This window comes from Lissotriton vulgaris, chromosome 2_1, assembly GCF_964263255.1.
Source record: "Lissotriton vulgaris chromosome 2_1, aLisVul1.2, whole genome shotgun sequence".
NCBI classification, from domain to species: domain Eukaryota; kingdom Metazoa; phylum Chordata; class Amphibia; order Caudata; family Salamandridae; genus Lissotriton; species Lissotriton vulgaris.
Genome location: NC_141687.1, coordinates 786,981,202 through 787,002,894, shown reverse-complemented (window position 1 = coordinate 787,002,894; position 21,693 = coordinate 786,981,202). Strand labels below are relative to the sequence as shown.

Sequence of the window (21,693 nt, the reverse complement as noted above, 5' to 3'; positions counted from 1 at the left end):
GGCAGAAGGGGATAAGGGAAAAAGGAAGTAAGAAGAAGAAATAAAAAGTAAAAGGAAGGCAGTTAGTAAGAGAGAATCCAGCTAGGTAGGAATGCATGCTATATCAGTGTTCTCATGCTCTAATCCCATTGTGGTAGGTATGGGACAACTGAGTCTGAATTTATGCAGAAGGGGGTGAAAGTTACGAGCGAGGGTCCTATGTTGACACCTATAGTATGCAGGAAGCTGAGGATGAAGGGTTCTTACTGAATTTTTAGAGAAATCACATGAGAGGAACAGGGTCCCACCCAAGGTTAGTTGTAGCAGCAAGGGCTGTCTGAATCTGAGTAGGCAGCAAATTGAGGTCACGTAAAGAGGCCCAATGTCTCATCAGGGGCTGCTGGTGCATGCGCAGTAATTGGATGTGCTGGTAATAACAGTAAGGAAAGCAATACGCGAATGAAAGCCTCAACTGGTTGGTGAGAGGGCATGAATTTGGTGGTTTTACAAGGGTGCTTACCGGTGTGATGTTTTATGAGGCGAGCAGGGTCTCGGTCACATCAGGATCCGAGGGGGGGGGGATTCATGCAGTATAAGGAAGATCTGGGTCTCCGGGTTGTCCAATGCAGGAGAATTAAGTTAGGCCGTGCGGGAGGGCACGTACACTGTGTTGAAGGACCAGAGTACCGGAATTAAGTACACCGGCTCAGGGGCCTATGGGATAGGAAGGGGGAGAGAAGGAACGGGCAGGGGTCAGTGGAGTACAAAGACTCAGGAGCTCAGAGCTTACCTGCACAATGGAAGTGAGGTGAGCAGTCTGGAGGAGATGGAACGCTAAGTGTTCGTGCCAGGTACTAATAACAGTGCGTGAAATTGTGCATGCACTTTCAGCTAAAGACTCGGTTGAGATGCGTGACAGAGCGCATGTGCGTACAACTGAAAGACTAGAGCGGCAATGGCCCGAATTGCACCAGGCACCCAGTGATCGACATGGTGGGTGCTGTGCAAAGCAAGTGAATGAGGCAAAGTGGGAATGTTGGCAGGTGAGTAGGGAGATTGAGACAGAATGGGGGTAAAACATGGAAGCAATACAGAATACACCAGGGTGAGAAGAAATCTGTTTAAACAAAAGTAGGCTATTATAACTGCATAGAGTACTCATGTAATACCGGATAAAAAGGGAGACTTTAGTGTTACATTCAAAGTAACAAACAGTGGCATGACCCACCGTATGTCTACGTAGTACAATAGTCAATTTCACAGGAGGGGAGCCATCCTGTCTAGAACTGAGTCTAAATCCTTGTTAAAGCAAGTTAGTCCAGTCCTCCAATGTGATTTAATCGAGTGTGGAGACGTTTTGTGCGCAAGAACCATTTAAGTTCCTCCTTGTTTAGAATGCCACTGATGTCAGAGTTGCGGGGCGACGATTGGATTACATTAGTTACCCCTTCTGTATGTCCTTGGAGGGTGAAATGTTCCACAAGTGGTGCATTGGGCATGTGGCATCTCAGATGGCTCTGGTGCTGACATATTCTGATCCTGATTTTTTGCGTGGTTTGTCCAATTTAAACCACATTACTCGCAAGCCAGAAACAATGAGGAAAAGACTGTATGTGCGACCACATTCTCTCCGATTTCTAACTCAGTCAAAAAATGTATTTTAAAACATTGGCCTGGACTCAATGCTGGGAAATTGATATTAGAACGCCCACTGTTTGCCTTTAAAAAGAACAAGAGCATAAAGGATCACTTTTAGTCAGAGCAGCGCTGGCCCCCAAGGAACCGCGCAGACACTCACTGAGATATGGGGCTTGCCTACTACACTGGGCCACTACAAATGCGTAGGTTGTAGTGTTTGTCATTTAACAGCTGACACCTAGAAATATGTGTGTGCAAATATTGATGTAATCCTAACCAATTTCTCCAACTGTAACACCTGATATGGTATATATGCTATCACATGCTCGTGTAATCTGGTTTACATTGTGCAAACCACGCAAAAAATGTGTCCAATAATATAAATCTCACAAGAGCACATTACAGATGATTAAACAAACTTCATTCCACGAGATCACACGTGACACTCATTGTGACTGAAAAACATATTATTTTTAGTCTTTTGTTTCAATAAAAATGGCAAAGTCGAATTTTTGAAAATCTCAATGGTTAACACAAAAGTACATTAAACCAATTTTTATTTGAAAAACAATTATTTTAACAACCTGGGTCTGGGCAGTGACCAAACAGTGTTTTTTCAGGATACCCAGGCAATTTCATTAGTCTTTTACATGTGATCTCATGGAATGAAGTTTAATTAATCATCAGTATTGGCATGCGTGTTGTTGTAAACTCTACATTCAGACATCTAGCATAAAACTTAAAACACAGCTCCGATATGTTTTGGTCATCTGTTGTGTAACTTTCAATAGTACTCCCCATTTACTAGCCAACAGAAAATGCTACTCTATTTAGTCAAAAATACACAAACAATGAATCAAATTTAATGAAACATATTAAACACACCTCAAAACTCGTTTGGATGTATAATACCCAGGAACAAAGTCATGTATTTGGCAAAATGTTCCCGCCTGAAAATAGCATACCTTTAACACACTACCCTCTTCTACAGATGCAAGTGAACACCTTAGCCAGACCATATTACACTCTCAGGCACCTAGCATAGCACCAAAGACATATCATTTTCAAACCACTTCAACCCCAAAACAGGAGTTCGGATAGACAGAAAAGGGACAGTGAATATGTCATATTGATTCAGGTGGAACAGATGTATGGATGGACAGGAAGCAATCAAGCCTGTGTGTATTCAGCAGGAACTGAACAGTCACTGCATCATGACCGTGTTCTGAACACCGTAACAAGTACATTTATGGCAAAGTTGGTACAAGAAACACAAACAGGGATAAGAAAAGGAATGCATGCATATTGTCCACTGTAGAAGACAGTAGAAAACCTCAAAGCAAAATCGTTAATGTGTATGGCATGGTGGGAACAGGACGGAACACCAGTCTATACCCAAAAACTAACAGGAAAAGCTGCAGAAATCACAGATTGAAGGATGAAAACAGAATGGGTAAGTCAGCCTGATGACAGAGCCATCAGTTGAAGAAAAGAAGCATAAATGAACTGTATGAAAGCATACAAGGACTGAGTCATAGGGCTGCAATACAAGGACTGGAGCACCCAGGACTAATGGGGCCTGTTAGAGCTTGGAGGAACAAATGCAACTCTGCCAAAGTTGTGTTTCCCTCACTCTGAATATCGTCGGGGAACCACTTGCTTGCCAATGACAGACGCTCAACTGAAACTCCCTTCAGAAACCTCTGACCTGGCAGTCCGTCCACCAAAGATCAGTCAGATCTTAGTGACAGTCACCCTGCCCTATTTATGAAGGGCTGACTGTCTCTATATATCCCTTCCTGGTATAGCCATGCAAGGCATACCAGTCCCAGCCATGGAAATTGCCCAGTGTTCCCACAGACAGGAAGAAAAGATTTAGGACCTGATTTAGATCTTGCGGATGGCTTACCCTGTGACAAAGATGACGGATATCCCCTTTGCTGAAACAAAAATCCCATTATATCCTGCGGGGTTTATATTTCAGCGATGGGATATCCGTCACTGTTGTGACTGATTAACCTGTCCGTCAAGATCAAAATCAGGCCGTTAATTTTTTGTTTTCCAAGTCTCACCTCCTTTGGGGGTTTATTATAGATAGATAAAAAACGTAGCTGAGAGTAGTATAAAATGATCCCACTCTGCAAAACGTTACTATTTTCAGTGGTGCTGAAAATGCCCCCATGGCAGGCAGAGGTATCCTCTCCTGCTTGATGGAGATCTCTAAATATAGCCTAACAGACCTCCTAAATCACAAATGACTGAAGGATTGAAGCATAAGAGACAAGCATTTGGAACTTGAGTGTTAGTTGAACCTAAAACCGGAGAACTATAGGCACGAGAAACTGCACTATTAGATTCACTGGGAATCAGCATACTAGAAAATATCTCCAAAAAAACCTGCTGGAGCAGGACAGTCATTGTGAAGAAAGCCATCAGTCCACCAGGATCAGTTAGCTGAACATTTTACTTCCTCACCTCCTCAGCCGCACGTCCTGCTTCCTCACCTTCTCATACACATGATGAACGAATCTCATCCAACAATGATAACATGTCTACATAGAGCTCAATGGATAAGACCAACTACAATCAGGACACAAACCATTCCTTCCACAAAAAAGCTACTACGCCCAAATTGTTGATGAATGCCCATTTAATGATCAATCATAAATACAACATCTTTGATTTACTTATGGATACAGAAACAGACATATTATTCATTATAGAAACCTAGTTGGGAAAAGATATGGGTCAAGTACTTCATGAAGCTATCCTATTGAAGCAATACTATCTGGAAATCAATCCGTTACATACACAGAATATATATGTTAGCATTCACCAAGATGGGAGAAGTAACAAAGGTTGGGAAGTTCTTCCTACAATATGCAAACTCAGCTGCACTTTCACCTACAACGTCCTTTTACTCTACAGGACGCCACTGATCAACTGAGTCTTCTTTACCTATGCTTTCTTGGACATGGAGTCCGTACCCGATCTATCAACAAAACTTTCCATTATATGTATACTTTGTGACCTAATCAACTAATCATTTATACGAAATATGCCTCAACCAAAATGCCTTTATATCAGAACTAAACACACACACCTTACAATAGATCATCCTTATCCATATTGCAGGTCATACATTGGATGTATTATTCTCTGACCGGGAAAATAATCAGTATTCAACAGGATTCCCAGTCGCATGGACCAATCATCAGAAATTCACCTTCAAGATCCATGCTAAAATATCTACTGAATTTTACCACCCCAAAAAAACTTACTAACAGACCTGGAAACAAATTAAACATGCAGGATTTGGAATCATACCTAATCACAGTCAACTGGAGATTATAAACTTGCTAGGAAAACTCCTTGATTGATGACCAGAACATTTGTCATGCTATCCCCAAAAAGAACTTCAAAACAAGGCAAAAAGATTGTGATTGCTCTGTGGATGAATGAAGAGTTGAAACAGAGACATTTTCAAATCTCCAAATTTCAATAGCGATGACTCAAATCCTAGAACAATAATGCAAAAAGAAAAATGTGTCTGCCAAGAAACAATAGAATGTACAAATCATACATATAGAAGGCTGAAAACTCGACTACTCAAGCAGGATTTACAATGCCAAATACCGAGCCAGTAACTTCATTTGTATTCCAAAAATCTGTAAAAAAATTCTCTTCCTCATCCTAAACATGACTTGTAAAATAAACTAGCATCATATTATTTAACCAAGGCGGACACACTGGATTCTCATGTAACAACCAAGAGGAACAACTGCTCTCCTAATAAACAACCAAAAACAATAACAGTTGTAAATCTCCATCTGCATCACCCTTTCAAGAGATTACAACCTCAAAATCTGAAGACCTGCTAAAAGTCAGCAGGCCAACTTGCTCCCCACAAATTTTCATTATGATTCTTTTATTTACATCGCCAGCTATCCCAGTCAGAAATATTACTAATAACTCCTTAAACACAAGATTTTTTTAGAGGTATTGAAGAGAACATACATACAGCTATCCCATTACTTAAGAACATCTTAAACCCACTAGACCTTTATTAGCTGCAAACCAATCTCCAAGGCCCTTCACTTGCCAAACTTTTGGAGAGAGCGGCATTTCATCAGATCTCTTAATTTCCAGAAGGAAACCAACTAGTCTCTGACTTACGAACACCAGGAATCTGTCAGGAAGATGGATCATCAGCCCTACTTACAATTTGGGATGATCTCAAAAATAGGTTACAAAAAGATTATAGCTCCGTCACAAATCCTGAACATTTTAGGAGCTATCGCCACAGTACTTTAAAGTACCTTAATTCTTTGTAATGCACCATTCAGCATCACTCATAGTTCGATTTTCTCTTACTTAAACAAATCCTACCTGATTCATATACCACTTGCCAGGCATCAGCACAATATTTGGGGTTTGAGGACATGTACAAGAAGACCTGTGATGTGTATTCCTTTAAAGCTGTGGTGGACCGGCTTTTGGTGACTAGGGCACTGTGAGCTGCAGGCCAGCCAGAGTCAAAGGTGGGACCTTTGGGTCATGGCAGGTGGCAGAACTGTTTAAATAACTTGAAGTCTTAAGGAACTAGCTGGCAATTTTCTGTGTTGCATTGGCCCTTTCACTTGCTGCATAGCTGATTCACCATTTCCTGTCCCCCGCCTTTGTTATTTTTCCCCTCTGTGGTTTCTCGGTTGCCAGCCATCTTGCCTGGTATGCTGACCTTGCTCTTTGAATCTCTTATTGGCTTTGTTGTATTGCTGTGGTTTCCCTAATCCCTTCCTTTATCAGAAGAGAACAAATATGTCACCTCATTCTCAGAGTCTCAGATCTGCTGACTTATTTTCTGCTTACCTTTTATTCTTTGTGGCCCTCCATTTCAAAGCCAGTGAGTATACCTGTTTGTATTCTATCATTGTGAATTTGTTGTGCCTTTCACCTGTACTAAACCCTGTGTGTGCTCTCTGAATAGTGCAAATAGAACAATTGATGGACAGAATGCAGAACAATGTCATACATTCACACGGTCTGGGCCTAAATCCATTGTTTTTTTGTTCACCATGCCATTCCAGTTTGGACCCAGCCATACGCAAGTCAGTCTTGACCCTGTGCCCAATGGGAATAGTCCAGCCCGAACTGCCAGGCCAGGTCCTACCTGGACTGGAACCAAGCATCCTGGGACCGGGTTCGGGCTTTCAGCCCTCATCAGCCAGGATAGCTTGACTCCAGTGGCATGGAGAACACGGGACCCACATCTGGGCATACCTATCCAACTCGGGGTGACAAATGCCAAAAGAAAAATTGATGGACAAAATGCAGAACAATGTCATACATTCACCCCAGTACAGAGATCTGGGCCTAAATCCATCATTTGAACCCAGCCATATGCAAATCAGTCTTGACCCTGCGCCCAATGGGAACAGTCCAGCCAAACTGCCACGCCAGGTCCTCCCTGGACTGAAACCAAGCATCCTAGGACCGGTTTCAGGAAGGACCTGGCCTGGCAGTTCGGGCTGGACTGTTCCCATATGCATGGGTTCAAACTGGAATGGCATCGTGAGCAAAAAAAACGATGGACTCAGGCCCAGCTCTCTGATCTATATGATCTTGTTCACAGAAGTGAATGCCATCACAAATTCTAGCTTTCCTACCTAGTGACAGATGCCCCTACAGAAAACTGTAAGATCAAGGTATAATCAACAGTCCCTTTACAATCACTCCATTACTAATGTCACTGGAGCCAGGTCCCCCTACAAACAATCCACATAAGCATCAGTTTCAAACAAATACATAAGAGAATGATCAATGCAAATCATGGAGATGATCCACTCTCCCACATCTTACCTTTCTAACACTCTAGGACCAGGTACAGGACATTCACATTAAAAAGAGCCAAACACAATGATGGAAAGAATAGAAATACTCTTCGCTATTTATGTAACCTATCAAAGGATAAACTGTTCAACACCATCGCTGGCCAACGTGAACAACCAAAGATGCAAAGACATAAGCATTTACCCACGTGGGACAACTAACAAACCCTTCTTTCAACAGTTTTTTCATCCTCCCCTCATATTTCCTGCCTGAAATGATCCTTGAATTAAGGCCATTGATTTTTCTCTCTATTTGTTTTTAAATACAGCATGTTACATTGCATGCTATTACTTCACCTTCCTTTACAAAGCGATCATTACAACGACTGCCTTATTAGAATACAATACCTTTACAACGGAAGTCATTAGATCGACTTGCTGTAGGGGGCGCGCTGGATTTAGGAATAGTATAATTCACTACTCCAACTCCAGCCTGCGCAACAGTAGGGAAGGTGTTGGAATAGTAAACTATACTATTTCTTAGGTTAGAGCACCCCCTACAGCAAGTCGATCTAATGACTTGCGTTGTAAAGGCATCGCGTTCTAACAACGCGGTTGTTGTAACAGCTGCGATGTAAAGGAACGCAATGTAATGACAGCATTGTAAACGCTGTTTCCCAATTTTTCTATTGAATAACACTCTCGTTTCCCTCCATCTGTCTTCCTCTGTACTATATTGCTACAACATGGCTACACTTCTCATCATAAACTCTCCTTCTGTGTAACCATTTCTTGCAACTTTACAGCATCTGACTTCCTTGATCCTATCTATCTACCCCACTTTCCATTTGCAGAAATTCACACTAATGATCACACCTAAGTCCTAATAACTTAATCTATCACAAAGAAACTGAAGAGAATGTATAGAACAGTTTCATGAGAGCACAATACTAACCCCCAATAGTCTCGATAATCAACAATAACCAACAATAACTAATAACAACTAGATTGACCTCTAACTTTGGGCTGCAAAGTAGCAGGCTACCGATCATAAAGTGCTTCAATGCCTCACCTATTCCAATGCAGTACACCAAAAGGTATTACCAGAGGCACGCGAAACTGGATACTCACAAAGAAATTGGAACAGGGAAATATAAAACCTACAGAAAATTATTCTGATTAGGAATCTCATCAAAGGCTTGAAACAATATTAGGAGCCAAGAAGATTAGAGCGGAATCTGATGTATTAAGAGGGAAAAGGCAGGAAGGAGAAGCAGCAGAAGCAACTGCAAAAATCCCTTTAATTCATTGTCTTCTCTTCCTTTCATTCTCCATTAGAAAACTCCTACTATGTAATTGCCACGTGAACAGCAAGGACACATTTTTGAGAGGAATACAGTTAGCATTGCTTTAATTTAGTGTTACCTCCTACTCTATTTATATTTTTGCCAGGAGCCACCATTTATTCACTTATATCGTGGAAATTATTTATGGTATATGATCGTTTTAAAGGGTTGCAAGAGATCATCTGTTCCACCTAAGTATGTTCTGGCACACCCTCAATTATGAAATCCACATCTATTGAGTTTTTGTTTCATCTACGTTCCAAAAAAAAATCAACGTAATCCACAATCATGAGCTTTTGGATTCAGAATTAGAAAACAAACTGGCATATCCAACCAGTTGGTATTCGTCCTTATGAACGCAAAGAGGCTATAAATTCTTCTTTTTCTATACTATGTTCCTCAAAGCAACATTATTTTCTGTGAGACTTGTAGCTAATACAATCCCCCTTACAACATTCTTGGCTGGGCTAACCCAAATGATTTGTTGCATTCCCGTCCCCTTTAAAAGTTATGCATGGCTGAAAATTGGACATCAAAGGAGATGATCCAAAGATGAGCTGACCTTCTTAGCCGGACACTTGCCAGCATTATAAATGCAAGTGACAGAGCAACAGTTCACCCTTTTTCAATAGCTGCCAAAACCTAAGAGACCTAGGCTAGGAAACAAAATCAGGTCGAAAATCTTCTTTTCTGTCATTGAGTAAAGCCGATGTTGTGATGGCCATGCACACATATACTAGTGAGAGGAACTCAACAGATACATTGAACTGCGCTCTCCAAAATACGGTGAAAAAAATAGGTTTGCGCATATTTTAATATCCCTTCTCTGATAAACCTACTCCCAGTATTTCAGATTTGTACTTGAGGATACGGACTTCTAGCGAATAAACACTTTCATCTTGAGTACACCACCAGTTGTGTTCCAAAAGATCAGGACTCAGTTTGCAGTAATCTGTCATTGATAGGACTGCCTGCATATCAGACAGGGAGAACTGATTAACACAGCATAGGGGTTTTCATAGACACCTCTCAGCCTTTTGATGATGTCATTTCCGAGACTATATTTCTACATTGGGGATAAAGAAATACCTGCACATTGAGTTAGGGTTTTCTTCTCATCATCACATGAGAGCATGTGAATTCTACCTACCAAGGCGCCCAGACATCTCCCAAAAGAGCGTTATAATTGTCGGCAGGTGAACAACTGAAGGGGCTTTGAAGCCTTGAGGACTTTACAAGCCTGCACCACTTTTAACAAGCATTGGCAAAGTCAATAGGTCTCAACAATGCCGAGCTATTGGCCTTGTCAATGTGACTGTCTTTTAGCCATGTTGCTTAGGAGCACATCTGCTGTTCAGCATGACTTAAAGTCACTGAAAGCCCAGAATTCCAGGATGTTGAGCCGACACCGAGTCTCTTCGACCCCCATGTTGAGTTTATTGTCCTGTCCCTCCTAACACAAAAGAGCGCTATGACGTGGCCTGCACTGGCTGTATCATAGCGCTTTTTTCAGTGACTATCAGTCATGCTGAACAGGAGATGTGCTGCTAGGCAAAATGGCTAAAAGACTTTCAAATTGACTAAGCCAGTAGGTCTAGGAGTTCTATTGGCTTTGCCAATGCTTGTTTGATGTTGAGGGGTCCTGCTAAGCGAAAGTGAAAGTGATAGTGAGAAGCAGATGAGGAGCTTTGAAGTGAAGCTAGGATTTGGCGTAACCACCAGAGCTGCTGACAGGGGAATTGGGGAACCAGATTTGAATCTCGGTTGGCTCAACAGTTTGTGATTCTGGGCAAATCACATACACTTCCCCCTGCATGCAACAATGAATGTGTCATTGTGTAATGTAACCGGTGAGCTCTTAAACCGCTCCAATACCATCGGCTAGTGTTAGCACCATGGCAAGGTGGAGGACGGAACAAGGCTCCAATACCATCAGATCGTGCAAAAAAAAAAAATGAAAGCAACAGTGATGTGGGAGATAGCTGGGGTATGGATCATGCAGGGAAGCTGGAGGGGATGGGGAGATGGGTGAGCAATGATGGGAGAGGGCGGAAGGAAGCAACAGTGAAGGGATAAAAAATACCTTAATTGAAGCAGGATCAGTGACAAAAATGAATGTGGCATCGTGGAATGTAACTGGTGGGCACTAAAAGCGCTCCAATACCATCGGCTCATGTTCACACTATGGTAAGACAGAGAGTGCAGCAAGAGCTCCAATATCATCAGATCATGCATAATAAGCATGTGATGTTCATATTATAGAATCTTTTTAAAAAATGCATTTATTTATTTACATGCACGTGCATTTTAGTGGTATGTGTACAAGCAAGACTATGGCAAGATGGAGACGGAATGAGTGCTCCAATACCATTGGATCGTAAAAACAAATTAAAAGTAAAATTAGCAGCGATGCAGGAGGTAGTATGGAGAATGGTCAAACAGGGAAGTAGGAGGAGATGGGGAGATGGGCAAGCAACAGCAGAAGAGGGCAGGAGGAAGCAACAGTGAAGGGGTGGAAAAAATACCTGAATTGAAGCAGGATCAGGAACAAAAATGAATGTGTTATTGTGGAATGTTACTGTTGAGCACTTAGAACACTCCAATTCCATTGGTTTGTGTTCACGCTATTGCAAACTGGGGGACTACAATACCATTGAATCGTGCAAGAAAAACAAAATAGTCAAATTTGTGTTTTAACAACTTTTTAAGAAATGCAGTAATACATTTTAGTGGTATGTGTATATGTGTACAAGGGAGAAGGCCTGAAAATACAAATACTCCTAATTAGTACTTGAAAACAAAGTCAAAATAGCTGCGCAAACAGGGAGCAGTTTAATTAGACATGTACTTGGCCCATGCTCTATTGAAGGCCCAAACACAAAGAGAAGGCATGACGCCTTCATGCCATGACAAATGGTATCAAAGAAAATGAGAGCCTCAGCTTCGGCTTAACATCCTTGATTTTTGGCAAATCACGTAATCTCTCCCTGCCTACAAAAATTAATGTGTCCTTGTGTAAAGTAACTGATACTAATGTAAAGCACTCCAATACCTTCAGGATGTGTTGGCACTATATAAAACTGCACATAAAAAGTAACTGGTGTTAATGTAAAGCGCTCCAATACCTGAGGGTGGTGATGATACTATATAAAACTTCTCAAAAAAAGTAAATGGTGCTAATGTAAAGCACTCCAACACCTTTGGGTGGTGTTGGCGCTATATAATACTGAATAATAAAAAGTAACTGGTGCTTATTGAAAGCGCTGCAATACCTTCGGGTGGTGTTGGTGCTACATAAAACTGCAAAGAAAAAATGTGAAAAAGAAGAGGCGAGGGAGGAGTGGGTTTGGGGATGCAAGGGATCTGGGAAAGAGGGGATCTGTGCAGTGGGAACTCAGCATGGGCTAGCAGCGATGGGTGGGAGGGTGACAGGCAACCAACAGCAAATGCAGGCTGCCACGTGGAGATTAAGTGATTTGCCTACGTTTATTGTGTCCTTGTAAAAGTAAATGGGGTAAATGTATTGTTCTATATAAAACTGCACAAAAAAATGTGAAAAGCAGAGTCCGGGGAGGAGGGGATCTGTGCAATGGAGTTCAGTGGGGAAAACAGCAATGGGTGGAAGGTGGACGGGAAACCAACAGCTAATGAGGGCTGCCACTGAGAAATGAAGTGATTTTGCCGTAATCACAAAATGTGGAACTGAGGCAGAGGCAAGGGAGAACATGTGACCTCTTCTTCGGAAAGGATGTGGCACTAGAGCCACAGCTGGTGTCTATGGATATGGGAACGTGAGTTCAAGTTTGGGTTTGACATTACCATCCATGATTCTGGGCAAATCACTTATACTCTCCTTGCCCACAAAAATGAATGTGTTCTTGCGTAAAGTCACTGGTGCTGATGTTAAACGGCTCCAATACCTTCGAGTGTTGTTGGCGCTATATAAAACTGCACAAAAACATCAAAAAGAATCACAGGGTGAGGCTGGTTTCCATAGTGAACATGAGGAAATACATCACATCGGCAACCACATTAAAAGGACTACTTTTGCCATAGACAATGAGAGTCAGGTAGATGTTGATGACACCAAGACTCAGCATTGCTCCTTCGAAAAGAATTCAAGTTAAACAACAGTGGCGCATGGAAACGATTTATCGGTGAATTCAGAAAAAGTAAAAAAGTGTCCTTACTGGTGAATTTGAGGTAATAAAGTCCCACCATATGAAATGAGAAGATTAGATAGAGTCTCTTGCAGATAAGGCATTTCCGAAGGTAAGTGACTTACAGGCACATGCATCAAAGGAAAAAACGGTCGCAAACAGGCAGATTCTCAGAATCTGTCCCTTTGTGAACGGTATTTTTGCATTTGGGATGCATCATCACAAATGCAAAAATCGCATTTTAAGGAATCTCTAAATTGCGATTCCCTAAATTGCGATTGCATTTAAGGAATCCCAAATTGAGATTCCTTAAATGGAATGCATTAAAATTGCGATTTCGCTAATAGGAGTAGCAAATTACCATGAAGTTGAAACTCATGGTAATTTGCTAAAACTTTGAAAAATGCACTTTTTGTGCATTTTTCAAAGTTTCAAGTTGCGCACACACATGCCCTTAGGGCATGTGTATGTGCAACATATGTGCACAGATCAATTTCAGGGGTGCAACAGAGTGTAATTTTGACACCCTTGCACCCTTGAAATTGCATGAGCAATTTGCGAGTACCTACTGGTACTCGCAAATTGCTTGTGCAATCTCCAATTCATTCTTATGGGCCTGGAGGCCCATAGGAAGGAAGGAGTCGCAATTAACCCCTTCGCTGCTGATGACGAGCTCAGCTCATCATCAGCCACGCTGGTCGTGTGCGGATGACGAGCTGAGCTCGTCAGGTAAAGCTGCTTTTCAAAATTTACCGCACACAGCGGGAAAAGCTGCCGCAGCGATGCGGTTAAGGAATGTGTAGGAACCGCTATTTATTTTTATAGCGGTTCCTACATGCATAGGCTTTTGCGATTCCTTAATTGCGATTCCTTAATAATCTAAATTAAGGAATCGCAAAAGTCTACGTTGATGCATGAGTCAGCTAATCTATAGTGTACCACTGTCTCGTTTAGTATCCGACTTACTAGCTATTCAGGCATCCTTGTAAACAGATACAAGCATTACTTTGAAAGTGTTTTTATTTGTGCTTACTAAGCAAGAACTGATATTCCATAGCATGCCAAATGAATCTTACCCTGTCCCAAAAAGTTTAAATAAGAGCAACCAATATTTTGCAAAAAACAGAAATACTAATTTGGGCTGGTTATTTACATAGTATAAGAGTTAGAGCAGTAGAGGTTACCCACTTAGACAGTACTCATGGTTGCTTGTCATTCAAATTTTAAAAAGGAAGGTGCTGGTTATGGCTAAAAATGTAGCAGCCTTTGTTAACAGAGCACATCGCAAGAAGATAACACACAGCAACATAACAACACAAATCAGAAACATAGCAGGGCACAGCACAAGAAAGCAGTCAAAATAGAATGCTATAGAGCAATCAGATTACAACACAACAAATCCTTCAATGTAATAATAGGGCACAAACATGACATAACACATCATTGCAACACATTGCAACACAACACATTTGCACAGTCCATTCACACATTATTACCTCCACAAATGCTTTATCATTATATATAGTGGTAAACTGTGTTTTCACCTGATGACCAGGAATACTGTAATTCAACACATTTTCGTGATCTGCACCCATGTGTTTTGTAAATATACTTGATAGGCAAGCAGAATGTGCTTTTTAGAGACTTATAGTTTGACATTTGTTTACTCCGAATAAGAATATTTTATTACCATGCTTATGAATGTGTACATCTATGTATAGATATATATTATTGAAATAAAAAAATCAGTATTTTTATATGATCTTTGCAGATGTCGAATTAGTTGCATACTGGAGTTTCCTTATGGTAATGCACTGCTAATCGGAGTCGGTGGCAGTGGAAAACAAAGCTTGTGCCGGTTGGCAGCTTTCCTAAGCTCCCTGGAGGTTTTTCAAATATCTCTTCGCAAAGGATATGCAATTCATGATCTTAGGGTAAGTACTTCATGATTTTTTAAATTTCAGAGTATGCATTTTAGAAACAATGTGCTTGATGTATGTAAGTTGCGTCTGTCATTGATGAGAATCAAAGGAGGCGGTGTTTGTTTTGATGGGCAACAGATCATTGTTGGGTTTTTAGTCGTATATTTCTATTGAGAAGTACATGTCAATATATAAACAATATGTTAAAAAAATGATTAAACAATAAATCAAATTATGGCCACACAGTAAAATACTATGAAATGTTAACTTCACTGATTTCTAAATACAAAAAAAAATACAGATCGCAATAGGTACAATATTGGAGATATTTTTCAGAAGGCATTCAGCTGTGAATTAGATCTTAGAAAGAAGACCTGAAAAGAAAACCTGGAAGAAAGAAATAAGGAGGTGGACAAGGAAGGAGATGATGTAGTTATTATGCAATATATTTCAAACCATATAGTATACATAGTTAGAAGATAGTACAGATAATATCATACAAATCCAGCAATATGACATTTCAAATGGAGATATCCCTGTTGATTCAACAATGTTCCATAGGCGCACAGTAAGTAGATAATGATTCCTAATTACATTTAAAAAAGAGGAAAAATTATCATGCAGCCTTTGTTTCCCTTCAGCTCTTAAACCCCCATCTACTACAGGAGACTTTATTTATTTTTCAACCCTATTCTGCATACCTTAGTTTGTCTGGACACTAGGAGTATGATTTCAATGGTGATGGGACGCCATCGTTGAGGGAATTGAACCGGCTTACATGTAGTTGGCAGTTCCACCCACCAAATTACTAAGCAACTGCTGTGTAGGCAGTTGGAAAAATACCTTTTTCCATTGCGGCTTATGCTGCAGCCCGTAAAAGGACTGCAGCACAAGCCTCAATGTAAAAAGGCCTTTGGCAAACATCCATGCACCGTGTGCCATGCACCACATGGTGCCTGGATGTTTTTGGGGGCACCACCTGTGCCCCCTGACCCCATAGCAGAGACCTATAGGAGACAAAGGCTCTAGTAGGGGCCCCCAAAATCCCTTTCAGCCTGCCTTTCCATGGCGGTCAGACAGCCATGTAATGGCAGAGGAAAAGGTACATTGTAATCCCTACAATAGTGCCTCCGCAGGCAACACCCCCATTGTAGGAATTATGGTCCGACTAACGCCCTGAAGGGCTCATTGATCCTGTCAGAGATGTTGGTCGGTCCCTCAATCCACTGCGCTCCGACCGAGTGCATCATAATGCGCTTTGTTGGACTACTATCCTGGCTTTCAAGCAGACTGCCACTGACTGCCTGTAGGTGGAGGTCCGCCTGACATCCTCAATGGGCCCTTAGGGTACATGTGATAATGAGTGGTAAAAACAATTGAAACCGGTTACTTACCTGTAACAATAGTTTTGCAGTTTGACATTCATCTACATTCATATTTGACCCTCCCAGCTCTCTGGTGAAGGAGTGTAGCTATTGAAAAAAATTCAAAATAATTAGATTTGGCTTGGAAACAGACCTTGGTGATTTCATAAATAAAAATTCAACTTCAGATCCTAATAACCTCACTCGCTTTTACTATATATCTTTGTTACTTTTTGGCCAAGCTGATAGAAATGGAAGAAAAGCTCTCCACATATATTAATAAAAACATTCTTAACACTGCCCAAACAGGGCACCGGCAGGTGTTGTTTTAGGCTTACCCTCGACATGCATTGGATGATTCAGTATCAGGGATATGTTGTCTCTTTGCAGCCTTTGACACTGTGGGGTGGCACAGTGGGTGGCTACAAACAATCTACCCCACAGCGGACACTCCCATGCGGCGCCCACTCAAGTGTCTTTCCTCCCTTGTATACTCGCCTTCACCCTCCTGAGTGCCTTCAGGTAATCCCCCCCCCCTTTTTTTACCTGGCCTCTCTTGCTTCCTAACACTCCACCTCCCCCTCCCTTCTCCTAACACTGCACCACCCCTCATCATCTTCCAACCCTACCCCCCACCACTCCAACCCTCCCCCTCCTATTTACTCCCCCTTACCATCCCCAACCACCCACTCCCCCCCCTTTCTCCCTCTCCCTTTCCTCTTGTTTGGGCTTTACTCCATCTGAATGTTCTTCCCTTCCCTCCTGATCATATAGAGCACATTTCCATTCATGTAACCATCATCCTGATGATGACCTCAAGCTAACAGAGGTCGAAACGCCGCAGACTTGACAACGCTATTCGCGGCTTCCTAAGGGTCATTCACTAATAATGAAATCATGTGTTGAGATTGTAAATACTCTCGTTTGATCCACTATTTTGTTATCGCCGCCTCACTTTGTTCTCCGTATCACTTGTGTCACTGCGCCGTTTATTCACTGTAACACTTCCAGTGCACATTTGGTTGTTATGGTTACTGCAATTTAGTTGTCCTTTGTGCTCCTATATGCAAATGACAACCTTTCCACTGCTACTTGGTCTCCTGTGTCCCCTTTCTGTGCTTAGTGATTGTTGCACACATTACTTTGTCCCCTTGTATGATACACCGCTTGAGACATTGTTCTATTGTTACAATAATCGCCCGGTCTCAGCTGGGATAACGGGTTTACTCCTGTTTCTGTTTACTTACTTGAAATGTTAGAAGACATATCAGACTATAACACTATGTACTAATTATGAAAGTACCAATGCACATCCCTTCTCGTTGCTATAATCCAAATGGCATCTAGCCACGACAATCCAAAAACACTTTTTTTCTCTCCTTATGATCCTCAGAAAGACATGTACAATGTTCGTTATTATTCAATGTCCATTTATTAATGATTTCTTTCTTTTGCCACACCGTCACAGCCAATGCGCGTTTCGCCCTCCGCGGGCTTTTTCAAGGCTGTAATTTACATACAAAATAGGATGTCACAAACATGATACAAAATATAATTTATAAAAGCCACCTTACACATAAGGGGTAATCTATTCAACCACAACCTAGTAAAACATGTTCCAAGTGTAACCTAATACATGTTCATATTCCCTCACTAATGTGGATATCACAGAATTGATTCAATGTATAAATGTCACATTGGCAAATATTTTTTGTTTGTTTCATCATGAACCAATATGCAGACTCCCAACATGCCCTCATCATGTCCATATTAGCTTTACTAGCAAGCCTATCTTGCATTCTACTGCAAGTTGTTAGACCCAAAACATATAGAACAGATATGTACAATGGACCAGTCTTATGTCTTGACCCATAACATAGTACATGTTTGTACACACAAGTTTCCAATAGGGTTATTACATATAGAAGATCAGCCGGTGTCAAAATACTAAAAACAATGTATCCGACCATACACAGATTTTTAACCAACATAGTTGCTGCTCAAACATCCTGTAGTCTCACTTACCAAGAATGTAGTTTGATGAGCAAAATATATTTGTAGAGGTCAAGTTATTATATGGCCTGTTGAGCATTGATCCTAAAAATGTATGAAAACATCCAATTAGCTATAATACCCTGTACGTAGCCACTATATGCTGTAGTCGTGCTAGTTTGCCAATGCGGATGTGGATACTGGGCTTACCTTTAGGCCTTTTATTTTATGCACCATAGGTTGAGCGTATTGAACATTTGTCGAAGATCCTTTCTTTAGTTAATGAACCGGTTATTGCACAGTACATGGAGCCTTAATACGTTCCATCTGTAATAGAGTATTTATCATACGTTTTGTTTAGACTTTCTGGTCAGATACAAACTGCACTTTTTTAAATATTAAATATGCTTAAAAGCTATTTGTCAGTAATTCATAACTCTATTTGAGAGTTATATAATTATTAATTCTTCAGAGTCATCCATTGTTATTAAAAACGCCAACAGCATTGATTCCTGTGGCTGAGCATAAATATTATCATCCCAAACGAAAAAATATAAGCATTTGGTATCCAGTATGACTACAGTGTGTCATCATGTCACATTTAGCAAGTTTCTGCTTAATGTGATCTTTATATATATTACAATCGAAACATGGGCCATCAAAGTCCTTTATGATCAGTTAAGAGCAACCAGGAATTTGAAAATGTTTTCAATTAAAGTGAGGAAGTAAATGCATACGATTCATCAGGTAAGGAGAAACGTGAGCAGAGCCCTTTCCGATATATTTTCACCTTGTTACATTATTCTCCTCGTCTGCCGCTTTGTTTAAAAAGCAACATAATTTCGGTGTTCCTTCGTTTAAGCCGTGTTCATTATTAAAACATTGTACTCTTTGTAACATTATCAGCCTCGCCTGCCGCCTCGTTTAAAAGGGCAACACAGTTGCGGCGTGCCTTCGTTTAAGCCGCATTAATTTCAGTAACATTGCACTCTTGTCGGAAACATTTTTAGTATATCGTTATGAGTCCCTGTTACTAAAAGCGCAAGACGCGGCATGCGGAGTTAAGCTCCCTGTTTAACTAAATCCAGACGCGGCACACCCAACAATCTCGGTAATACGAAATGGAGCTTGCCGCTCCCCAATATTATTTCGAACGGCTGTTAGTCAATTCTTGTACATAAGCACATGCTGGCAACTGGGAAATTCAATGTAAATAATTCGTTTTTAAATTATTGACTTATTTGTTTTTCTTTCTGTATGTTGTTTCTCTTACAATCAGTCGAATACATGAGGAAAGAAAAGATTGAATGCGATTACTTTGGTTTATATTTCTTGTTTACCAATTGTAAACAAGTTCACCGTGAACCTATATGTTTTATAAGAGTAGGTATGGACACTCTAAAATGGCCACTATGTTAATGGGATGTGGTCGACACAATTTGTGAGTCAGTCCGTCGTCACTATTCATTTAAATAAACAGGAAGGGAGATTTGAGGGCTGCTGCGAAGGCGAATATTGAAAAAAGGACTCTTCATGAACGCCGTAGCAACACGCCATGGCGGTAAGTTTAAAAATCAAAGTATGTCCCTTTCCGTTAGTTAGAGAGCGTTATAGAATGCCAGCATGTGCTTATGTACAAGAATTGACTAACAGCCGTTCGAAATAATATTGGGGAGCGGCAAGCTCCATTTCGTATTACCGAGATTGTATGGTGTGCCGCGTCTGGATTTAGTTAAACAGGGAGCTTACCTCCGCATGCCGCGTCTTGCGCTTTTAGTAACTGGGATTCATAACGATATACTAAAAATGTTTCCGACAAGAGTGCAATGTTACTGAAATTAATGCGGCTTAAACGAAGGCACGCCGCAACTGTGTTGCCCTTTTAAACGAGGCGGCAGGCGAGGCTGATAATGTTACAAAGAGTACAATGTTTTAATAATGAACACGGCTTAAACGAAGGAACACCGAAATTATGTTGCTTTTTAAACAAAGCGGCAGACGAGGAGAATAATGTAACAAGGTGAAAATATATCGGAAAAGGGCTCTGCTCACGTTTCTCCTTACCTGATGAATCGTATGCATTTACTTCCTCACTTTAATTGAAAACATTTTCAAATTCCTGGTTGCTCTTAACTGATCATAAAGGACTTTGATGGCCCATGTTTCGATTGTAATATATATAAAGATCACATTAAGCAGAAACTTGCTAAATGTGACATGATGACACACTGTAGTCATACTGGATACCAAATGCTTATATTTTTTCATTTGGAATGATAATATTTATGCTCAGCCACAGGAATCAATGCTGTTGGCGTTTTTAATAACAATGGATGACTCTGAATAATTAATAATTATATAACTCTCAAATAGAGTTTTGAATTACTGACAAATAGCTTTTAAGCATATTTAATATTAAAAAAAAGTGCTGTTTGTATCTGACCAGAAAGTCTAAACAAAACATATGATAAATACTCTATTACAGATGGAACGTATTAAGGCTCCATGTACTGTGCAATAACCGGTTCATTAACTAAAGAAAGGATCTTCGACAAATGTCCAATACGCTCAACCTATGGTGCATAAAATAAAAGGCCTAAAGGTAAGCCCAGTATCCACATCCGCATTGGCAAACTAGCACGACTACAGCATATTGTGGCTATGTACAGGGTATTATAGCTAATTGGATGTTTTCATACATTTTTAGGATCAATGCTCAACAGGCCATATAATAACTTGACCTCTACAAATATATTTTGCTCATCAAACTATATTCTTGGTAAGTGAGACCACAGGATGTTTGAGCGGCAACTATGTTGGTTAAAAATATGTGTATGGTCGGATACATCATTTTTAGTATTTTGACACCGACTGATCTTCTATATGTAATAACCCTATTGGAAACTTGTGTGTACAAACATGTACTATGTTATGGGTCAAGACATAAGACTGGTCCATTGTACATATCTGTTCTATATGTTTTGGGTCTAACAAATTGCAGTAGAATGCAAGATAGGCTTGCTAGTAAAGCTAATATGGACATGATGAGGGCATGTTGGGAGTCTGCATATTGGTTCATGATGAAACAAACAAAAATATTTATACATTGAATCAATTCTGTGATATCCACATTAGTGAGGGAATATGAACATGTATTAGGTTACACTTGGAACAGGTTTTACTAGGTTGTGGTTGAATAGATTACCCCTTATGTGTAAGGTGGCTTTTATAAATTATATTTTGTATCATGTTTGTGACATCCTATTTTGTATGTAAATTACAGCCTTTAAAAAGCCTGCGGAGGGCGAAACGCGCGTCGGCTGTGACGGTGTGGCAAAAGGAAGAAATCATTAATAAATGGACATTGAATAATAACGAACATTGTACATGTCTTTCTGAGGATCATAAGGAGAGAAAAAAAGTGTTTTTGGATTGTCGTGGCTAGATGCCATTTGGATTATAGC

At 40.6% G+C, this 21,693-nt stretch overlaps 1 protein-coding gene across 1 annotated transcript in view; it reads left to right on the top strand.

The window, feature by feature from the left end:
* Positions 1-21,693, top strand: part of LOC147731161 (dynein axonemal heavy chain 11-like) — a 1,538,124-nt gene that overhangs the window by 399,358 nt on the left and 1,117,073 nt on the right. Inside the window, exon 17 of the mRNA XM_086956147.1 lies at positions 14,723-14,885. Coding sequence (XP_086812273.1) covers positions 14,723-14,885 — 163 coding nt within the window. The remainder of the gene's footprint in view (positions 1-14,722; positions 14,886-21,693) is intronic.